The 21,791-nt window shown below is 43.3% G+C and overlaps 1 protein-coding gene across 1 annotated transcript in view; it reads right to left on the bottom strand.

The window, feature by feature from the left end:
• Positions 1–21,791, bottom strand: part of LOC149459360 (interleukin-1 receptor-like 1) — a 71,747-nt gene that overhangs the window by 18,741 nt on the left and 31,215 nt on the right. Inside the window, exons 6-7 of the mRNA XM_089681223.1 lie at positions 5,105–5,170; positions 2,039–2,165 (exon numbers count right to left, since the gene is read on the bottom strand). Coding sequence (XP_089537349.1) covers positions 2,039–2,165; positions 5,105–5,170 — 193 coding nt within the window. The remainder of the gene's footprint in view (positions 1–2,038; positions 2,166–5,104; positions 5,171–21,791) is intronic.

Below are 21,791 nucleotides of genomic sequence, written 5' to 3' on the forward strand. Positions count from 1 at the left end.
AATATAAAATGCCAAAAGTAGTTTTTACAGTTTTGGATAGAGTTCACATCCCGATAAGGAGTAAGGATTGGAATTAGGTGCTGGATCAGGCACCTAAATGCCACAATCCCACCAGGCTTAAATGAATCGGAGAGTTTTAGACCTTTCTTAGAAGGCTTTAGTTCAGGTAAAACAGATTGAATAATGACTATTCTTAGAGGCACTATTTAATTAAGACTATTTGTCTATCCACATTTACGATTCTGACAAATTCTCTCAACTGATTTCAACTTTTTTTTCCCTTTCTCCAAACTTTTCTTCTTGGTGGGAATAATCCCCTCTGAGTAAATAACTTGATAATAGATACGTTTAATCTAATGCTTGGGTAGAATGTTTATTGTAATTTTGGATTTTGTTTAATTTAAATGTTTTACTTCTTTCTACTTTAATGTGGATGCCTTTCCTAATTTGAGATCGACAAGTGGCGGTGACACCGATGTAACCCCCACACACCCGGCACAGTAGGCCTCCCCTCTGAATGAGGGGAGGCAATTCCCGCCTCCTGGAGGTATAGACAGCTCTCTGAGCATGTCCTCCCTGGAACCTGCTGTATATACAGCAGGTTTGCGGTATGCTGTGTCAGTGGTCTATCCCTTAATGCCACTCCGGGCTTTCCAGAAATCACTGTGGCAAAACTGGACATGACGCGAGTGTGTATGGCGTCATGATGCCGGATGCTGTGTCATTGTGCGGCGCGTCATTGACTGTGAATGTGTAACATGAGACAAATGCCAGAAGACCTGACTGGGTGCCATTTTCCTCTCTTATGAGATAACTTGCAGACTATATTCTATAAGAGGATAATCACCCCCCCCCCCCCCCCACACTGAGCTTGCCTTATATAAGGAGGTCTTTGAGCATTTACTTTTTGGACATTTATCTAAGATGGAGATAGCTGATGCAAGTGGCCTGGAGAGTTTTTGAACCAATACCGTGGATGGCGAATTGTAAGTTTGATCAGTTTTATTTGACTCTTTGCACAAATCTGATTAGATAGAGAGGGATTTTTTTGTGATATTAATTGGTATTTGAATAGAGAATCTCTTTGGCTTAAGACAATGTAATTTTGGATTGGTCCTTTGCTGGTGAATTTTTTGCAAAAATATGGGAGATGTTTTTCTTTCCCGATTCTAAGAACAAGAACATACTGTATATTAGAAGAATTTATTCAGCCAAAATGATGGGTGAAGTCCCAAACTTTTCAACTAGCTCAACACATGAAAGATATAGAATCCCTTCATTTAAAGTCAGATGTATTAGTATCCTCCTTTTTTCTCAATGATAGTGGGCGGTGAAGTTTAAGAGGTCCTTGTGTGAATCCATTGGGGTGATGTCGGCAACCACTTGTCACACTTCGGCTATAGGAGATGGCTTCCATATCTAACAGATTATGACACACGTAAGAGAAAATCTTTTTTGTAATTTAACATATATATTTGAGAATATTTTGCTTTTTTCTTTAAATATTACTTGTAGTGTGGACGCAGTTGATTATGATAAGAACTTTGCATTTCAGAATGGTATGATTTCCTTGAGGAAGGAGCTAATGAAAAGAGCTTTGAAATGCGTTGGATACCCCAAGCTAACCAACCAACAGTCAAGACTCAACGGGTTGTAAAAGTCTGGAGATGCTTTGTACATGTGTTAGCTGGGGATACCACTGTGTATAGATTGTTTAAAATTGTACTGGTTTGAAAAGTTAACCCTGTAACAAGGATGCACAAAAAAATGCTATATTTTTGTGAAGATCTTGAATATTGGATATATATTGAAACAATGTATATTGTACATCACAAAAAAATGTGTTTTTTGAAAAAATCCTTTTTTTATGTTGATCAACTTTTTTTTACAATGATATGGATAATAAAAAAATATGTTTATATCTACACTAGTTTGACTACTTATGGTTGCCTTTAAAATCCCACGAAAGGGGTTTTTCAGTCGATGTAAGGATTCATACTTCAAGCCTCATAACATTAGACAAAAAAATTTAGCTTACCTATTAACTTCTTTGAATTTTTGAGATGAATGATTTATTCTTGCACCATTTAACTTCCAAAAAACTTCAAAATCAGTTTTGCATTTGATGCAAACAAAAGCAGAACAATGCATAATTACTGATGTACCTGTAAAATAGGGTTCAATATAAATTATGTTGTACCTAATAGTATATTACTGTAAGCAAATAAGTTTGCTGCTAACAGACTTTATAAATTGCTGCACGAATAGCACTTTGAAGGCCCATTAAAATCTTTGAGTTGCAGTGACAAATAAAATCCTAACCCACATACCCTACACATCAAAATATTAAAGTGTATCTAAACCCAAGAACAAAAATGAAATATATTACAGCTTATCAGTCCTTAGAGGTGGTGACTGCATTAGATTAAATTTTTTTTTATTCCTAAACTTTTATAATATCAAGACACCGAAGCAGAAGTGGTGTCCAAACAAACTTTTAATCTAAAACGTGGAATGCAAAAGAACTATATATATGGATATATATCTATATATCTATATCTGTATATAGATAGATAGATAGATAGATACTGTATGGTGCACTATATGTACAGTACATAATGTATGTGTACATATGAATACTGTGTTATAAAGCAAACAGTATTGATTACTTAGGTTATACAAGAAGTTTATTCAGCAATTTAATGAAGTGCACTGATTGAGGTGCATACACAGTGCAGTGTACAATTCCGCAATCTGTAAAATGTCAGGAATAAGAGCTTAGTATTCACAAAATTATCTCCTGCATCTGGGAGTTATGCAATTAGAGAGGAAGGAAGATACTGGAAGAAGACCATGAGAAGATGGCAGTAGTTTTGACAGAGCAGCAAGGGGGAGTGAGTAGCTTATGTCACTGGAATAGAGATGGCCATATGTCTGTAGAATTCTATTTGAAATGATTAGTTTTAAGAACATTCTTTTGATTTTCTAATCATTATTGGAGTCAAACTGGCATTAGTTTTCAGCCACAGTGATGAGAAATGTAAAAGAGCAAAACTCAAACTGACAAATTTCTAACAGTGTATGTAGTTTGTGTTCAGGAAAGTCCATTCGTTCCAAAATCAAATGTTAAAATTAAGTTTTCAAGTGCTTTCAAACAGCATTCATGAAGTCATTGTCAAGGTCCTACCTTTTCCCAGAGGTTATGTTACTGCATGTGCTGGCATCCATCTTGGATTTCTGCTGAGCATGGTGGGAATCTTTTATGCCTTCAGGTCTCTGAGGTCCATCCCCCAGAGGGGTGTGGCTGAGTACATATAAGCCTGTGATCCGCACATGTTCTTTGCACTTGTGTCTTGTGTCTTTGTCTTGCTACAGCTCTGTGTATACTCTCGTGACTCTTCTGGTATCTGACTCGGCTTGTGACTAGACCATTCTTTGTGTTTTCCTTCGATCTGACCTTCCGTTGCTGAACCCGGCCCATGACCTGTGATTCTCTGTCTACTGTTCTGTACCATTTTTTCCCGTTGTTATCGACCCGGCCTGCCTGACTACGCTATTGTCATTCTTACCAGTTACACGCCATTGGCGGCGGCCATTACCGCAGCCGGGGTGTCTCGGGGGTCGCGACCTGGTTCCTGGCTGCGTCAAGTCCATCCCCACCATCAGGGGCCCTGGTGAAGGGCAGCCTGGGACTTAGACTCCGCGCCCTGAGGGACTTCGGTCTGTTGGTGGTGGTTGTCGTCAGTCAGTGCGGTACCCTGCCACTAGGCCTACCTGTCTTGCTACAGCCCTGCCCTGACAGTCATCGAATATACTGAGATTTTTCATATGAATTTTTCATTTGAATGTTTGTGCTAGTGCATGGCCTGCTTAAGTCTGCCATAACGTGCATGTATGCTGTGCATAGGTTCACATTATGGCAGCTGCTCTGGGGATTTGTGGATTCATGTCTGCTTTGAGAGATTGCTTAACTAATTGCCATCTGCCCACAGTACATGTACTGCAGATGGGTGGCACGGGCAGGCTGCATCATGTACATGTATGTCACCAGCTGAGGAGCGTGCAGCTCATCGCTCCCATGACTGCCATGTCCACTGGACACAGCGGATTGCGGCTCCTGGTGCCTAGCAACTTTGAGAGGCCAGGGAATCATGTGATCACTATGCGATCACATGATCACAATGTCAACAAAGCTGCTATGAATTAATTTCCTTCAGAACAGCTGTGATTCCTATAGTAATGTTGTGATTGTCTCACAGCTATCACATGGCACCTGGCCTAATAACAGCATCCTGTATCATGTGATAGCTGTTGGCAAATCACAACACACAATAGTATAACACAGCTGTTATGAATGTAACCCATTTATGACAGTTCAAAACATTGCTGTTACAGTGATCGTCACTGTAACAGCAATCAAAGTGTAAAAAAAAATACGTGATCACCCCACCAGAGTAGTACAGTGTCACTATGGTGATACTGAAAATTTCTGATGAAAGAAAACAATAAAGAGAATGTTAAAAAAAAATGTTTTAAAAAACTACTAAAAAAAGATTTATTTTTTTTTTAACATACTGCCATCAGTCAATATCCCTGATTAAGAAATTTGATTTTATTGAATAGGTTTTATAATAAAAAGTAGATAATGTTGTTTTGGGGGGTTTTTTCACTAAGTTTTCCGTCTTTTTCATTTATATAGCATAAAATAAAAAAAAATCCAGAGGAGATTAAATACCATCAAAAGAAAGCTCTGTTTGTGTGAAACAAATTACATACATTTCATTTGCATATTGTGTTGCATGACCACGCAATTGCCAGATAAATTAGCACAGTGCTGAATAGCAAAAAAATGGCCTAGTCATGAAGGGAGTAAAACCTTCCAGAGATCAAGTGATTATATATATTATATGAAAAAAGGCAAGAATATTATGGTTGAGAAACTGAAATTTCAGAGAAGGCACTGTTAAAAAGGAACCTTACATCCACACCTGAGATGAAGTTTTCAATAGGGAAAACATTAATAGGTAAATGAAAAAGCAGAAAGGGCAGTTTATAGTAACTTATAGTAATTGCCTTTAAATAACAAAAGCACTTTCATACTCACCCACTTCTGCCACTATGATGTCACTTACTTCCTCATGGATATGTGGAAATGTCATGCTTGTTTTCTCTGTAAAATAGAATGTAAAGAAAACATAAATACAGGTATAAGCAGCCTTCTACAAAATTAGAGTTAATGAAAAATAGCAAACACTTTTCACCATATATATACACATAACGTTGGTAAAAACAAATAACAATCGTGGGAATATCATATATTTAGTGCAAGATGTAAATGTCCATGACAAAACAAAGATGTCTGAAAAAATGTTTTAACAGCAGTATGTTTTTTTAGGAGATATTCACTCTTTTACATCCAGTGCATGCGCTCTGAAGGAACAGCATGCCCGTGCCATTCCTTCAGAGTACTGTGCCGTGGCCAGTGACGTCATCGTGGCTTGGCCAGTCAGACAGCCGGAGCACACAAACTGGGAAGGAAGACCAAGTGAAGATAGAACCCTCTGCAGCGGTGACAGCACGCCGCTGGAGGGCTTTATTTTAAAGTAAGTCCTGTATAATGTGTTAGTATGCGATGCATTCTAGCATATTATGTCATTACCTTGCAGGGAATTTTTTTTAAATCTAACCTTCCCCCCACCCTCTACGTTCAAGCTGCACCAACCTGTAGACAGTCATCTGAATAAAAGATTAATAATATTGGTTGTTGAAAAGTAAGAATCGGACCTACGTCTCATTTGGGTAAATGCATGTGTTTGAAGAGTTAGGGGACTTTAATGGTGCTTCACAACATAAAGGGTATTATAGTCACAAAACATTTCTTGTAAAATTAAAACAACATTTATTAGATTACATCAATAAAATATTTTTATAAAATTAAGCTATGCATAAAGTATAGTTGACAAGCAGTTTTTTATAGCAGTTCATTAGTTATCTGGTGGTCCCAACATGTTTCAACCACTAGGGATTCTCAAGGAGAAATGACCACTGCTAATTCCAGAGCTATATAAAAAATATATACAGAGAGATTGCAATATTATCTACGATCTTTAATACTGTTATTAAACATTACATTTTATTTTATCTGCAGTTTTATCTTGTAATCGGCCATGCTTACCCAAGGTTTTTCAAGAAAAAAAGAGAAAGGATGATTTTACGAATAATGGCAGTAATTGGAGTCCATAAATGATTATTTATTTAACTTACAAAAGGCGTGAGAAAAAAAATCATCACAAGAGGGCGCCCAGATGATAGAAAAACGCTTGTCCCAGCTTCAATGAACCGACCTCTACATAAAACAACAAATTATGATGGGATGATTATATCACACACCATGGGGGTCATAGACTGATAAGTACATATATATAAATATACATATATATGTATATACAAAAGCTCACATGGGGTGCATATACTTAATATAATATAGAACTTAAAAACAGAAATCAAAGAATGAAACAAATTGACCAGGATAATGATTTGGCTCAATTTGGGTCTGCAAAAACATGTCATCACTCCAGCATATACAAGACCAAGTGCTCCCCCACAAGTCTTAACTACAGTGTACAATCCACGTGTAAATCCATCAAAACACTACAAGTCAAGTTGTCACCACAGAAGCTGGAAACATCACATAGATAGTGCGATCCTCATGGCTCTGGCAAGATGGCTGCCAGAGATGCCAGCCTTATATACCCCCTGCCCCTCTGGTGTCTGATGTCATCGGAAGCAGACGGCCAATGTTGCACATGCGTCGAATGGTACTGAGGCTTGGCTGAATCCACAGGGTCCTAGACTCTTGCAATTTGGGCAACGGGAACCGCATCTACAATTGGCCAAAGGGAATATTGGCCAATAGACCGTATGATCACTGACGGAACTGTATAACCACCTATGTAGTGGAGATGTTGACACACGCTGAAACACTCAGCGAAACCACAATTAGTTGTCCAATTGCATAGATGGGTAAGAACAAAACTGAGGCCCACCAAATGATATTGGCAATTTGGCAGCATAGCTAAAAGACGCTGCTCAAACGAGCTACGAGCTCTTAGGCAAATGTCTTTCGCGTCCTTGCGATCACAGCATACACCGAAATGAAATGCCATAATAACGGATAATACAAATGTCCATATTTTATTTGTAAATATAATTAAATGCAGTCTATTGCAAAAGGGGAAACCTCACAACAAGTTGGGTAAAAAACAGTAAGCATGATTAGGCTTAAGCTGAAGATTTACAAGTACCCATCATATACAGTCATGGCCGAAATTGTTGGCACCCTTGATATTTCTCCAGGAAATCATGTATTTCTCACGAAACGTATTGCATTAACACATGTTTTGCTATACACATGTTTATTCCCTTTGTGTGTATTGGGACAAAACAAAAAAAGGGAGGAAAGAAAGCAAATTCGACATAATGTCACACAAACCTCCAAAAATGGGCTGGACAAAAGTATTGGCACCCTTTCACAACTGCGGATAAATAAGAATGTTACAAGCATGTGATGCTCCTGTAAACTCACCTGGGGCAAGTAACAGGTGTGGGCAATATAGAAATCACACCTGAAAGCAGATAAAAAGGAGAGACGTTCACTTAACCTTTGCATTGTGTGTCTGTCTGTGCCACACTAAGCATGGACAACAGAAAGAGGAGACGAGAACTGTCTGAGGACCTGAGAACCAAAATTGTGGCAAAATATCAACAATCTCAAGGTTACAAGTCCATCTCCAGAGAACTAGATTTGCCTTTGTCCACAGTGCGCAACATTATCAAGAAGTTTGCAACCCATGGCACTGTAGCTAATCTCCCTGGTCGTGGACGGATGAGGAAAATTGATGAAAGATTGCAACGCAGAATAGTCCGGATGGTGGATAAGCAGCCCCAAACATGTTCCAAAGACATTCAAGCTGTCCTGCAGGCTCAGGGAGCATCAGTGTCAGCGCGAACTATCCGTCGACATTTAAATGAAATGAAACGCTATGGCAGGAGACCCAGGAGGACCCCACTGCTGACACAGAGACATAAAAAAGCAAGACTACAGTTTGCCAAAATGTACTTGAGTAAGCCAAAAGCCTTCTGGGAAAACGTTTTGTGGACAGATGAGACCAAGATAGAGCTTTTCGGTAAAGCACATCATTCTACTGTTTACCGAAAACGGAATGAGGCCTACAAAGAACAAAACACAGTACCTACGGTAAAATATGGTGGAGGTTCAATGATGTTTTGGGGTTGTTTTGCTGCCTCTGGCACTGGGTGCCTTGACTGTGTGCAAGGCATCATGAAATCTGAGGATTACCAAAGGATTTTGGGTCGCACTGTAGGGCCCAGTGTCAGAAAGCTGGGTTTGCGTCCAAGATCCTGGGTCTTCCAGCAGGACAATGACCCCAAACATACGTCAAAAAGCACTCAGAAATGGATGGCAAAGAAGCGCTGGAGAGTTCTGAAGTGGCCAGCAATGAGCCCAGATCTAAATCCCATTGAACACCTGTGGAGAGATCTTAAAATTGCTGTTGGGAAAAGGTGTCCTTCCAATAAGAGAGACCTGGAGCTGTTTGCAAAGGAAGAGTGGTCCAAAATTCCGGGTGAGAGGTGTCAGAAGCTTATTGATGGTTATAGGAAGCGACTGATTTCAGTTATGTTTTCCAAAGGGTGTGCAACCAAATATTAAGTTAAGGGTGCCAATACTTTTGTCCAGCCCATTTTTGGGGTTTTGTGTGACATTATGTCATATTTGCTTTTCTGCCTCTGTTTTATATTTGTTCCAATACATACAAAGGGAATAAACATGTGTATAGCAAAACATGTGTTAATGCAATACCTTTTTTGTGTGAAATACTTGATTTTCAGGAAAAATATCAAGGGTGCCAACAATTTCGGCCATGACTGTATGTAACAATCGTGAGAAATTCATTACTTTAGCTGTATACATTGGTTACTAAAATGAGATTGCAGAACTTCAGTCTATCAATTGTACACATCATTCACTTTTTATGATAATACAAAAGACACTGAATGCTAGAATACCTATATATATATATATATATATATATATATATATATATATATATCATAAGAACCTATGTTTGACCAATTTGGGTGGATAAAGGTGGTTGTCAAAGAAATTGATAAGCTACAGGAAGATTTTATAACTTGACATATCATTTAGGCCAGGATATTGAGTGGCCTTAAGGTTGTATATCCAGCATGTTGCAAGCTGCAACAGCAGCTGAGCCACACTACCTCCACATACATTGTGGTATAGTCCAATATGATGACTAAACTGGGGTTTCCATTTTTAGTTTTTTGATTAATGACACATGATCCCTTATTCATTTGAAAAACGGGCGTTTAGTTTTGCCTATATAAAAGCATCCGCAATGGCATTTCATTATATAGACAACACCAGGGGTCTGGCAAGTTACTCAATGTTTGATTAAATGGACTTTACCATTTGGGAGCAAAACTTTCTGATCAGGTAGAATGAAGCCCCAAAAATTATATGTTCCACAGCAGAAACACTTTTAATTTGTTTGTTTTCTTTTTAGAGGTATAGTGACTCCTAACTAAACAATCCTTAAGAGACCGTGATCATTTAACCATACAGCGTACGGACCTGCAGCACTGCTCTCAGCTAGCAAGGTCCGTACGGACCTGATTCCTTCTTCTACTATAAGCTCATGGTCACTTCAGTGACCATGAACTATATCAGAACTGTTCAGCAGTCTCTGCTGAGCAAACCAATAGCTCTGATTAGCAGCTAACAAGCCACTTATCAGAGCTATTAACCTAAAATGGAACCCCCCTCCCACCAATTACCACTCCTCTCTTCTCACCCTCTGCAATTACCGGCTTACCTCCTCTGCCTCTCCCGCTGGTAATTGCAGAGTCTCCCTGCTGCTGTGACTCCCGCACCCTTCCTGCACCCCCCAGGCACCGATTCCCCCCCCAGCATGGTTGATTACCCCTCCGCCAGCACCGATTCCCTGTGGCTCTGCCTCTCGCACCAGTAACTGCAGAGTCTTCAGCCATGACCCCTGAACCATTTCTGGGCCCCCCAGCACCGATCTCCCCTCCGCACATGCTGATTACTCCCCCTGCCCTACCACTAGCACCGATCCCCATGGCTGTGCAATTACCGGCTTCCCTCCTCTGCCTCTCCTGTAGGTAATTGCACAGCAAAGGGTACATCTCCCAGGCTACAGCTGTGCCCCCCATCTTTGGTGATCCCCCCATGATCTCCCGCGGCACCCCCATGCAGTGCTGCTGGCCGGCATTCCCTCCACACACTCCCATTGGCTGCAGCTTGTAATTGTCAGGATTGAGAGCAGTGGGGCTGGTAAACCTGTATTTCTTTCCTGAGTGAACAAAGTGGTCTATAGTTATCACTCTGTTCATTCATCACTGACAGAGTTTATTATATTATTGTGTGAATGGATAGGAGTCTGTACTGACGTCTATGCATCCACCTATATAGTGCAACTCAGGCTGCAGAGAAAGGGACTGTCTTCAGTCCCTTTCTTTGTCTCAAAAAGGAGACATTGAAGGTCTGTTTAGACCCCTAATGTCTCTCCAAAAAAAATGTTTTAAAAAAGATATTAAAAATAAAAATATACTTGTAAAAATAAAATAAATAAAATTGTAAAAATCAAAAACACCCTGCCTCTGAAGCCTGATCCGCATTCGGATCACACTCCAGAAGCTACTGACGGGGTGAAGAAGCAAACTGACGCCTCCCCACCTCCATTTTTAACCCCACTTTTGCCAACAAATGCGCTGCAACTGCATGCATTGCATGCAGTACCAGGTTGTTTGCCCCCCCCCCCAAAAGGAAGAAAATATTAATAAATAAAATTGTACTAAATAGATAAATAAATATTCTAGTAAGGGTAGATTTAGACATGCATCTAAGGCCCCTTCCAGACAGGGTGGACCCGTCAGCGCACAGGGATGCAAAGAACACCTGCGCATCCCCATGTGGGTAAAGAAAGGCCCTCCATATGTCGCTACATGGGCATGCACTTTAATACAACCCTTATGAACAAGGCCTTAGTTGGAATTTAGCAGGAATGTTTTAATGTGTGCTGTGTTTATGTGTGCAAATAAGGATTTTAGTGGTTTTTAGTGAAAAACGCGATTTGCTAAACAGTTGCGCAAATATCGTGGGGCCTTAAAAATCAGTAGCACCTTATTTTTATTCTACTGGTCATGTGCTTTCAGAAAATATATGGTTTGGGGGGTCTTTTATAAACTCTGAAAGCTGTTAGGGAAAAATTAAAACCTTCAGATTTTTAGAGAAATTTGATTATGCTCAGTTTTACATACGTTCATTTTTAACCATTTCACAATTTTAAATTTACAAATATATGTTATTTAGTAACTTAATACAAGTTGAACTTTTATATTTAGAAGGAATTTTGTAAAATTAGCTGTGTTTGTATCTGCTAATAATAATTTTAGGAGGATGAGACAAGAAGGCGCTTCTAAGTGCAGTATATCCAAATTCACTTTAATGACAACAGGTAAAAACACTTACAAGGTGGCAGTAAAACAGGCTCTGCATGATCCGTCATGATGCAGGGCTCTATCCACTGCACGAGAATCCGCTTTGCTGACCAGCAGCTGCAAGGGGATCTGAGGATGGGATGACAAAGATGGCTGCCACTCTTCTGAGGCCACTGCAACGTAATCTGGAGCGCATGCTATCCAAGGGGCCGCAAACAGGAAGTGACATGGGCGTGGAGCGGTGGCACGTTTCAGAACAAAGTGGAGTGCAGCGTCTGGCAGCGAAAGCATTAAAGGTACTTTCTGGATAGGACTTAACATATTTTTGCATAGTAGGATCAACCAACAACAGTGGCCAATATTTATTGAAACTTTGCCTCACCTGTTTATTCTTGGAGTATTTAGCGATTATTCTAACAGGTTGTAGATCTTTAGTGATTTTTTATGTGAAAATTAGAGTCACAATTTTGCAGTTTCGCTTGATTGAACACTTTTTTCAAGTAGTTTTGGCTATAGCCTCTATGGCGCAATCGTTCATAGAGGCTATCTGCCTCCACCTTGAAATCTTCGTCTCTACTGTAATTATGTCTCAGACAAAAGTACCAGCTATAGGGAATACTCATGTTCAGAGATTCTGGATGAGGGCTAGCAGCATGAAGGATTGTTTTTCCCACGGATGGCTTCCCAAACAGTGATGAGCCCGGGAAGCCATCTGTGTTGACAAAAATTTGTACATCTAGAACGGTGATAGTCCTCTGATGAAAACTCATAGTAAATTTCAAAGTTAAATTTATTTACACTCAGAATGCCTAAAAAAGTAGACAATTCTTCACAGATGCCAGACCATACAAGCAGTATGCCATTGATATACGGTATCTATGCCATGTGATAATCAGAATGAGATAATAAGTAATATCTCAAGCAAAAAAGGTGCCGCTCCCATCCCCCCAGGTACAGGTTGGCATGCAATGGGGCATACCTTGTCCCCATCGCTTTCCCCTAGACCTGGAGGTAGTGGGAGCGTCCAAACATTACAATGTTTCAAATGAGTATAAATTCCAACAAGTCCAGGAGGAACTTTTATTGGTGGGCCAATTGCCCATGTTCCTTTAAAATATTGGCTATGACTTGGAATCCCTTGCCAATATGGATGGTATTGTACAGACTTTCAACATCAATGGCTACTGACCATGCATCCAAAAGCACATGTAGTCCTTCTATTATTCTGAGTAAATCAATAGTGTCTTTAACAAAGGAGAAAAGGGACTTGACAAGAGGACTCAAATAGTTGTCAACCAGATGACTGGCATTCTCTGTTAAACACCTACAACTGGAGACAATAGGATGTTCCAGGGGGTCTGTTAAAGATTTGTGTACTTTGGGCAATGAATAGAAGGTTGGAATTTTAGCTTCTTTTACATATAGGAATGTCCATGTGTCTTTATTTAAAACATTGGAGTGATATGCTGTGTTAATAATCTTTCTATACTCCAGAGTATAGTTGTCAGTTACAGTTTTTGAAAATGATTTATACCTGTCGGGGATCGTCGCGCCGCTGGTCCCGGCGCAGGCGCAGTACACCTCCCTGTACGCGAGCGCCGGGACTTGGCCGACCGCGGCAATCAGGTTCGCGCATGCGCAGTAGTGACCGCGGGCGCGCGCCTGGCACCAATGACAGCGCAGGGCGGGATATTTAAACGGCCCTGAGCTGTCATTCAGTGCCTTTTGGTCTTTTGTATCCTGTGAACCTGTGAACCTGTCTGAAGTAAGTTGCTGACCCGGATTGTGCCCTGACCTTGCTGTTTTCTCCTGTTTTGACCCTTGCTTGCCTGACCTCTCTCCTGTATGCCCCCTATTGGATCTGACCTGCTGTTGCTGACCTGGCGTGTGACCCGACTATTCTCTGCCTGCTGCTCTGCACCGCACCGTCCCCATAGTTACCGACCCGGCTTGTATGACCCTGCTCCTGCTCAGCCATCCATCCATCCATCCGTCCCTCTCTACGGGGTCTCCAGACCTCCTCATACCTGGCTCTCTCCCGTGGGAGCCCCTGGCGAATACCCCTACCACTGACGGGTGTCCTCAGTAGTCACGACCTGGTCCTGGGGTACTCCAAGTCCATCCCCACCATCAGGGGCCCTGGTGAACAAGTACCCTGGGGCTTAGACTCCGTGCGCTGGGAACATCCGACCAGTGGAGTGCTAGTGGTACCGCCGGGCGGTCCCTTACAGTACCAAAAGGCCATGACTGAGCCTAGAGGAGGGCCCTCCCCGTTAGAGGAAATTTGCAGGCACCTAGCTACTTTGACGCAGGCCGTAACGGTCCTGCAGGACAGATGCATGCAGCTGGAGAATCGCATCCAGACTGGCTCTATTTCTGATCCTGCCCCACAGGCCCCGGTTTCTGCACCCCCGGCCCTGGTAGCTCAGGAGCCAGCCTCAGGGGCTTCCGCCCCGCTCCCTATGGTAGAACCCCGAGTACCCCTACCGGAGCGTTTTCACGGGGACCGCACACGCTTCCGGTCATTCCGCGACTCCTGTCTCTTGTTCTTTGAGCTACAACCCCGTACCTTCCTGACCGAAAACGTGAAGGTAGGATTCATTATTTCACTACTACAGGGTGAACCCCAGGATTGGGCCCACCGGCTAAGGGGAAACAATGATCCTCACCTGGGATCGGTCAATAGTTTCTTTGAAGCAATGGCCATCTTGTATGATGACCCACAGCGGGCAGCCTCTGCCGAAGCGACCTTATATGCGCTCCGACAGGGCCGGCGGGCGGCAGAGGAATACGCCTCTGATTTCAGGCGGTGGATGGGGGACACACGCTGGAATGAGTTCGCTCTATTGCACCAGTTCCATATGGGACTCTCCGATCCTTTGAAAGATGAGCTGGCCCGGGTGGAGGTTCCCGAGTCTCTAGAAGACCTTATTGCCCTGACAATTAAGATTGACCGAAGACTGCGGGAACGCAGGCTTGAGAGGTCCGGCCAGGGTCGCGGAAATACCTGGGGTCCATTCCTTGGCCCCAGCCCACCAATCCGACAAAGCATCCAGAACCCACCACCAGGAGATGTTCCGGAACCTATGCAGCTAGGTCTGGCACGGCCTAAATTATCACCGGAGGAACGCCAGCGCAGACGAGCCCAGAACCTCTGCCTTTACTGCGGTGAAGCTGGTCATATGGTGCGATCCTGCCCTCAAAAAATGAGTAAGTGCACCCGTTTTTCTTCCTTGTCTATTAGCAATACCTGTCCTTCGCAATACTTAGTAGTGCCCCTCTCCTTTCAGCTTCCAGGAAAGATCGTGGAGGTGACAGCCATAGTTGATTCGGGGGAATGCAGCTGTTTCCTGGATCTAGAGTTTGCTCACCAACAGGGTATCCCTCTCCAACACAGACAGAAGGGCTTCAACATCTTTTTGGCTGATGGTTCCCAGATAAAATCGGGGGTAGTTAATCAGGAAACTCCCCCCATTGCCACTATCATTGCCAACCAGCACCAGGAGTTCCTCCGCCTGGACGCTATTGCATCACCTCTTTTCCCAGTCATTCTGGGGCTCCCATGGTTACGGGCCCATAACCCCCAGATTGACTGGGAGACCGGGTCAATCTCGTTCCCTTCCCCATACTGTCGGGAACATTGTCGCACTTCGGGCCCCGCGGGGCCCCGAGTTCTCCTTTGCTCCGAAGGAGACTCCGACTTGAAACAGGTTATTCCCGCAGCCTATCATGGGTTCCTGGATGTGTTCAGTAAGCGGGGAGCCGACACTCTGCCCCCCCACCGCCCGTATGACTGTCCAATCGACCTGTTACCAGGCTCTGAAATCCCTTTTGGGCGTATTTTCCCCCTATCTGAGCTTGAATTGGGGGCCCTGAAGGAATATATCGAGGACAGCCTCCAGAAGGGATTCATCCGCCCCTCCACTTCTCCAGCAGGAGCGGGAATCTTCTTCGTGGAGAAAAAAGACAAAACCCTGAGACCTTGTATTGACTACCGGGAGCTGAACAGGGTCACGATAAAAAATCGTTACCCATTGCCATTGGTACCAGAACTGTTTCAGAGCCTAAAGGCTGCGGCTATTTTCACAAAGCTTGATTTAAGGGGGGCCTATAACCTGGTACGCATAAGAGAGGGGGACGAGTGGAAAACTGCTTTCCGTACCCGGTTTGGCCACTTTGAATACTTGGTCATGCCATTTGGGCTGTGCAATGCACCAGCCACCTTCCAACACTTTGTGAACGACATCTTCAGGGATTTTTTGGATGTCTTCGTTATCGTCTACTTGGACGACATACTAATTTTTTCACCCTCTCTAGAGGATCATAGGATACATGTGGCGAAAGTGTTGGGGCGATTGCGGCAGCATGGGTTATATGCTAAGGCGGAGAAATGTTGTTTTGAGCAATCTAGCATCACGTTTCTAGGCCTGATTATCTCCACTGCGGGGGTCGCGATGGACCCCCAGAAGGTCTCTGCAATTTTAGATTGGCCTGAACCCACGGACAAAAAAGGTGTCCAACGGTTTATAGGGTTCGCGAACTTTTATCGGAAGTTCATCAAAAACTTCTCGGGTCTGGTCTCCCCCATTACCCAACTAACCAAACTTGGAACCCGGTTCAAATGGACACCAGAGGCTCAAAAAGCTTTCGAAGCTCTGAAAAAGCTGTTTACCTCGGCACCCATCCTGGGCCACCCGGACGCGGCCCTGCCCTACATCTTGGAGGTAGATGCATCGGAGAATGCGGTAGGATCCATCCTGTCTCAGCGGAAAGGCACCAAAGAGTTACTCCATCCCGTAGCATTCTTCTCGAGGAAACTCTCCCCAGCAGAGAAGAATTACGATATCGGGGATCGAGAGCTGCTGGCTATCAAAGCAGCGCTAGAACAATGGAGATACCTGCTGGAAGGTGCCTCACACCCTATATTGATTTTCACAGACCACAAGAATCTGGAATATCTGAGGACTGCCAAGCGTCTACGCCCACGGCAGGCAAGATGGGCCCTGTTCTTTTCCAGATTCAATTTTCATATTACTTACAGGCCCGGATCTAAAAATACGAAGCCTGACGCGCTATCTCGTATGTTTGAGGACTCCGAAGAAGAACTGGTACCCGACACTATCTTGTCCTCAGGGAACTTCTTGGCGCTCCAGTCGGACCTTTGCTCCAAGTTAATAGAAGCATCTACGGCCACACCAACCCCAGTTGGGGTATCCCTCCAGAACAAAGGGGGACTCCTGTGGAAGGAGGATTCTATCATGGTACCTGAGGAAGTCCGGACCCTGGTTTTGGGGCATTGCCACGATCACCCGCTGGCGGGTCACTTTGGCCCAGTCAAGACTCTGGAGCTTCTCCGGCGCTCGTTTTGGTGGCCAAACATGGCTAAGGATTGCAAGCGCTACGTGAGATCCTGTACCATCTGCCAGAAGAGCAAACCGTCAAGGAGCAAAGCCTGGGGGCTGTTGCGACCTTTGCCGATTCCCGAACGGCCTTGGCAGAAGATCGCGATGGACTTCATAGTCGAGCTCCCACCGTCACAAGACCACACAGCAATTCTGGTGGTTATTGATCGCCTATCCAAGATGGCTCACTTCGTGCCACTAAGGAAGACTCCGTCAGCAACCGAGACGGCGCGAATATTTATCCGGGAGATCGTTAGACTTCATGGAGTACCCGAGGACATCGTCTCTGATCGAGGGGTCCAGTTTACATCTAAGTTTTGGAGGGCTCTGTGCAAGGCCCTGGACATCAAGTTGTCCCTCTCCTCCGCGTTCCACCCTCAGACCAACGGTCAGACCGAGAGGACGAACCAGACCCTGGAGCAATACTTGCGTTGCTACACGTCTTTCCTGCAGGATGATTGGCGGTCTCTTTTACCCCTGGCGGAGTTCGCTTATAACAACGCAAGCCATTCGGCAACGGGGCAGTCCCCATTCTTTTCGAATTATGGGTTTCACCCTGTCTTTCTCCCTGACTTGGTCTCTGAATGCCCAGTTCCAGCCACGCAGGATGCGTTGACCTTCTTCTCCGTCAATAACAAATTACTCCAGGAAGCCATCGCTCGGGCCCAAGAGGACAATAAGAAGGAGTTTAACAAGAAACGAAGAGGGGATTTGGCGTTGCGGCCTGGGCAGAAGGTGTGGTTGGCCACAACCAACTTAAAGATGCTTTGTCCCTCGAAAAAATTGGGACCTAAATTTGTGGGGCCTTTTCAGGTAAAGCGGATGGTCAACGAAGTGGCATATGAGCTGATCCTTCCGGCCACGTTCAGAATTCATCCAGTTTTCCATGTATCTCTGCTGAAGCCAGTGATCCCAGATGCCTTCCCAGAACGAGAATCCAGACCCCCTGAGGCCATAACGGTCGAAGGACAAGAGGAATTTGAGGTGGAAACGATCCTTAAGTGCCGAAGAAGGGGGGGCCAGACCCAATTCCTAATTAAGTGGAAGGGCTATGGTCCTGAGGACAATTCCTGGGAACCGGCTCATAATGTCCACGCACCTAGACTAGTCCGGGAGTTTCTTCGTGATCACCCGTGGTGGAGAAATCGGGTGGGCATCCGGAGGTTGCCCGTAGGGGGGGGGCAATGTCGGGGATCGTCGCGCCGCTGGTCCCGGCGCAGGCGCAGTACACCTCCCTGTACGCGAGCGCCGGGACTTGGCCGACCGCGGCAATCAGGTTCGCGCATGCGCAGTAGTGACCGCGGGCGCGCGCCTGGCACCAATGACAGCGCAGGGCGGGATATTTAAACGGCCCTGAGCTGTCATTCAGTGCCTTTTGGTCTTTTGTATCCTGTGAACCTGTGAACCTGTCTGAAGTAAGTTGCTGACCCGGATTGTGCCCTGACCTTGCTGTTTTCTCCTGTTTTGACCCTTGCTTGCCTGACCTCTCTCCTGTATGCCCCCTATTGGATCTGACCTGCTGTTGCTGACCTGGCGTGTGACCCGACTATTCTCTGCCCGCTGCTCTGCACCGCACCGTCCCCATAGTTACCGACCCGGCTTGTATGACCCTGCTCCTGCTCAGCCATCCATCCATCCATCCGTCCCTCTCTACGGGGTCTCCAGACCTCCTCATACCTGGCTCTCTCCCGTGGGAGCCCCTGGCGAATACCCCTACCACTGACGGGTGTCCTCAGTAGTCACGACCTGGTCCTGGGGTACTCCAAGTCCATCCCCACCATCAGGGGCCCTGGTGAACAAGTACCCTGGGGCTTAGACTCCGTGCGCTGGGAACATCCGACCAGTGGAGTGCTAGTGGTACCGCCGGGCGGTCCCTTACAGTACCATTCTTTATTATTGAGAACTTGAAGACACATCCTTTCATAATGCATACGATCCATGACAACCAGATTTGCCCCTTTATCTGCTGGTTTTATCACTAATTCTAAGTTTTTTTTATAGAGGTAAGTGCTTTCTTTTGAGGGTCTGTTAAGTTACTAGAGCCTGCCTGTTTCCAATTACATTTTTCAATGTCACTGGTAACTTGCTGGACAAAAGCCCAGATATTAGGGTTATTGTTTAATACAGGGAATGATTTTGACTTTACCTTAAATGGTTGAGGTGGGGGGAAAGAGACCAGAGGAAGATGGAGCGGATGTCCAGGACCGCCCCATTGTTGACATGCCCCTCCTCCCATAATTCTAACAGATCCTGCATTGCTTTTATTTCATTAATTGAAAAGTTAACATTAGCATTGTCATGACTTCCACACGTGTTGACTGTATCTATTGAAGTGTGTTTGTCATAGAGTACTTTGAACATTTTACATTTTTCTTTTTGTTTTTCACAAACTAATATACTTGCCCAATGCATATTTTTCTAAAAGCTAAAAGAACATATTTGTTTGTTTTTGAGAAATATACATTAAATGTCATCAACAGTAAGGAAAATATATACATTAGAGACAAAATAGCATATGATCAAGGGTACGCATATAAATGGACCAAAAATTACGAACTAGATATCCATCTAAACAAATTGTTTGTTTGAATTCTGACCAACATGAATGTGATTCAGATACATCTGAATCACATTCATGTTGGTCAGAATTCAAACAAACAATTTGTTTAGATGGATATCTAGCTCGTAATTTTTGGTTCTATTTATATGCGTACCCTTGATCATATGCTAATTTGTCTCTAATGTATATATTATTCTGAGTAAATCAATAGTGTCTTTAACAAAGGAGAAAAGGGACTTGACAACAAGAGGACTCAAATAGTTGTCAACCAGATGACTGGCATTCTCTGTTAAACACCTACAACTGGAGACAATAGGATGTTCCAGGGGGTCTGTTAAAGATTTGTGTACTTTGGGCAATGAATAGAAGGTTGGAATTTTATCTTCTTTTACATATAGGAATGTCCATGTGTCTTTATTTATAACATTGGAGTGATATGCTGTGTTAATAATCTTTCTATACTCCAGAGTATAGTTGTCAGTTTTTGAAAATGAAAATGTCTCTTCTGTATCTTCTAGTCAATCAATGGTATACCACAATCTGACTGGGGAAAGGTCCTTAAAAAAAATGTAAAGAAGATAAAGACACGGCGTCTACCAAATCCTCTAAACAAACTTTGGGGTATACTTATGAACAGAAATCAAGGTCAGTTCGTCCAAACAACTCCCAATCACGTTCTAACTTTTCTAATCACTCATTACAACAAGCATCTTTGGGTACACTGGCACCTAATTCTGGAACTGTGGTGGGTCTTCTGTTCCTTCTTTTTCCTACTCTAGCTCATCAAGTACTACACATCCTAAGGTGAGTGATTCTAATCTTATCACATCTGGCCACACGTCATTACATGACACAGAAGTTTCACCTATTTTATTAGGAGCCAATGCCCATGAACAGCTCAAAACCTCTAAAGACCCAGTTAGCGAAGTACAGATGGACAAACCCAATTTGAAATGATAAATGTATCATCTCATGAATTATCCAATGAAGATGCCCAGATATTGCAATTGGGATTGATCTTCTGTCCTGAGGCTCCTACTAATAAGTTTGAAATCATAGAAGATATTCATTTGTTTGCAAGACGACTTATGTTCAGTGTACTCTATGACAAACCCACTTCAATAGATACAGTCAATACATGTGGCAGTCATGACAATGCTAATGTTAATTTTTCAATTAATGAATTAAAAGCGATGCAGGGTTTGATAGAATTATGGGAGGAGGGGCATGTCGATGATGGGACGGTCCTTCCTGATGTAGGGACATCCATTAAAATTAAAGTCAAAATCATTCCCTGTATTAAGCAATAATCCTAAAATCTGGGATTTTGATCAGCAAGTTACCAGCCACATTGAAAAATGTAATTGGAAACAGATAGGCCCTAGTAACTTAACAGGCCCTTAAAAGATAGCATTTACCTCTTTACAAAAAAACGTAGAATTAGTGATAAAACCAGTTGACGTCTGGTCGACAACTATTTTAGTCCTCATGTCAAGTCTCTTTTTTCCTTTGTTAAAGACACCATTGATTTACTCACAATAATTGAAGGACTGCATGTAACTCAGGATGCATAGCTACAGTAGTAGTCATTGATGTCAAAAGTCCGTACAATACCATCCCTCACGGCAAGGGTCTCCAAGTCATAGCCAATATATTATAGGAATATTGGCAATTGGCCCACCAATACAACAAGTTCATCCTGGACGTGCTGGAATTTATACTGATATGAAACATTTTTATGTTTGGATATTTCAACTACCTCCAGGTGCAGGAGGTAGCGATGGGGACAAGGTGTGCAGGTTTGCCCCATCGTATTTCAACCTGTACCTGGAGGGGGGTGGGAGTAGCATATTTTTTGCTTGAGATGATATGATTTATTATTTCAATCTGATTATCACTTGGCATCGATATATCGATGACATACTGCTCGTATAGTCTGGCAGGAAGTGTCTACTTTTTTAGGCATTCTGGGTAGAAATGAATTTAACTTGAAATTTACTATGAGTTTTCATCAGAGGACTATCACTGTTCTAGATGTACAAATGTTTGTCAACACAGATGGCTCCCTGGGCTCATCACTGTTTGGGAAGCTAGCTGTGGGAAAAACAATCTTTCATGCTGCTAGCCCTCATCCAGAATCTCTGAAAATGAGTATTCCCTATAGCCAGTACTTTTGTCTGAGGTATTCTAGCATTCAGTGTCTTTTATATTATCGTAAAAAGTGAATGATGTGTACAATTAATAGACTGAAGTTCTGCAATCTC

This window comes from Staurois parvus, unplaced genomic scaffold (assembly GCF_062004578.1).
Source record: "Staurois parvus isolate SC_StPar_1 unplaced genomic scaffold, SC_StPar_1.0 ptg000262l, whole genome shotgun sequence".
NCBI lineage: Eukaryota > Metazoa > Chordata > Amphibia > Anura > Ranidae > Staurois > Staurois parvus.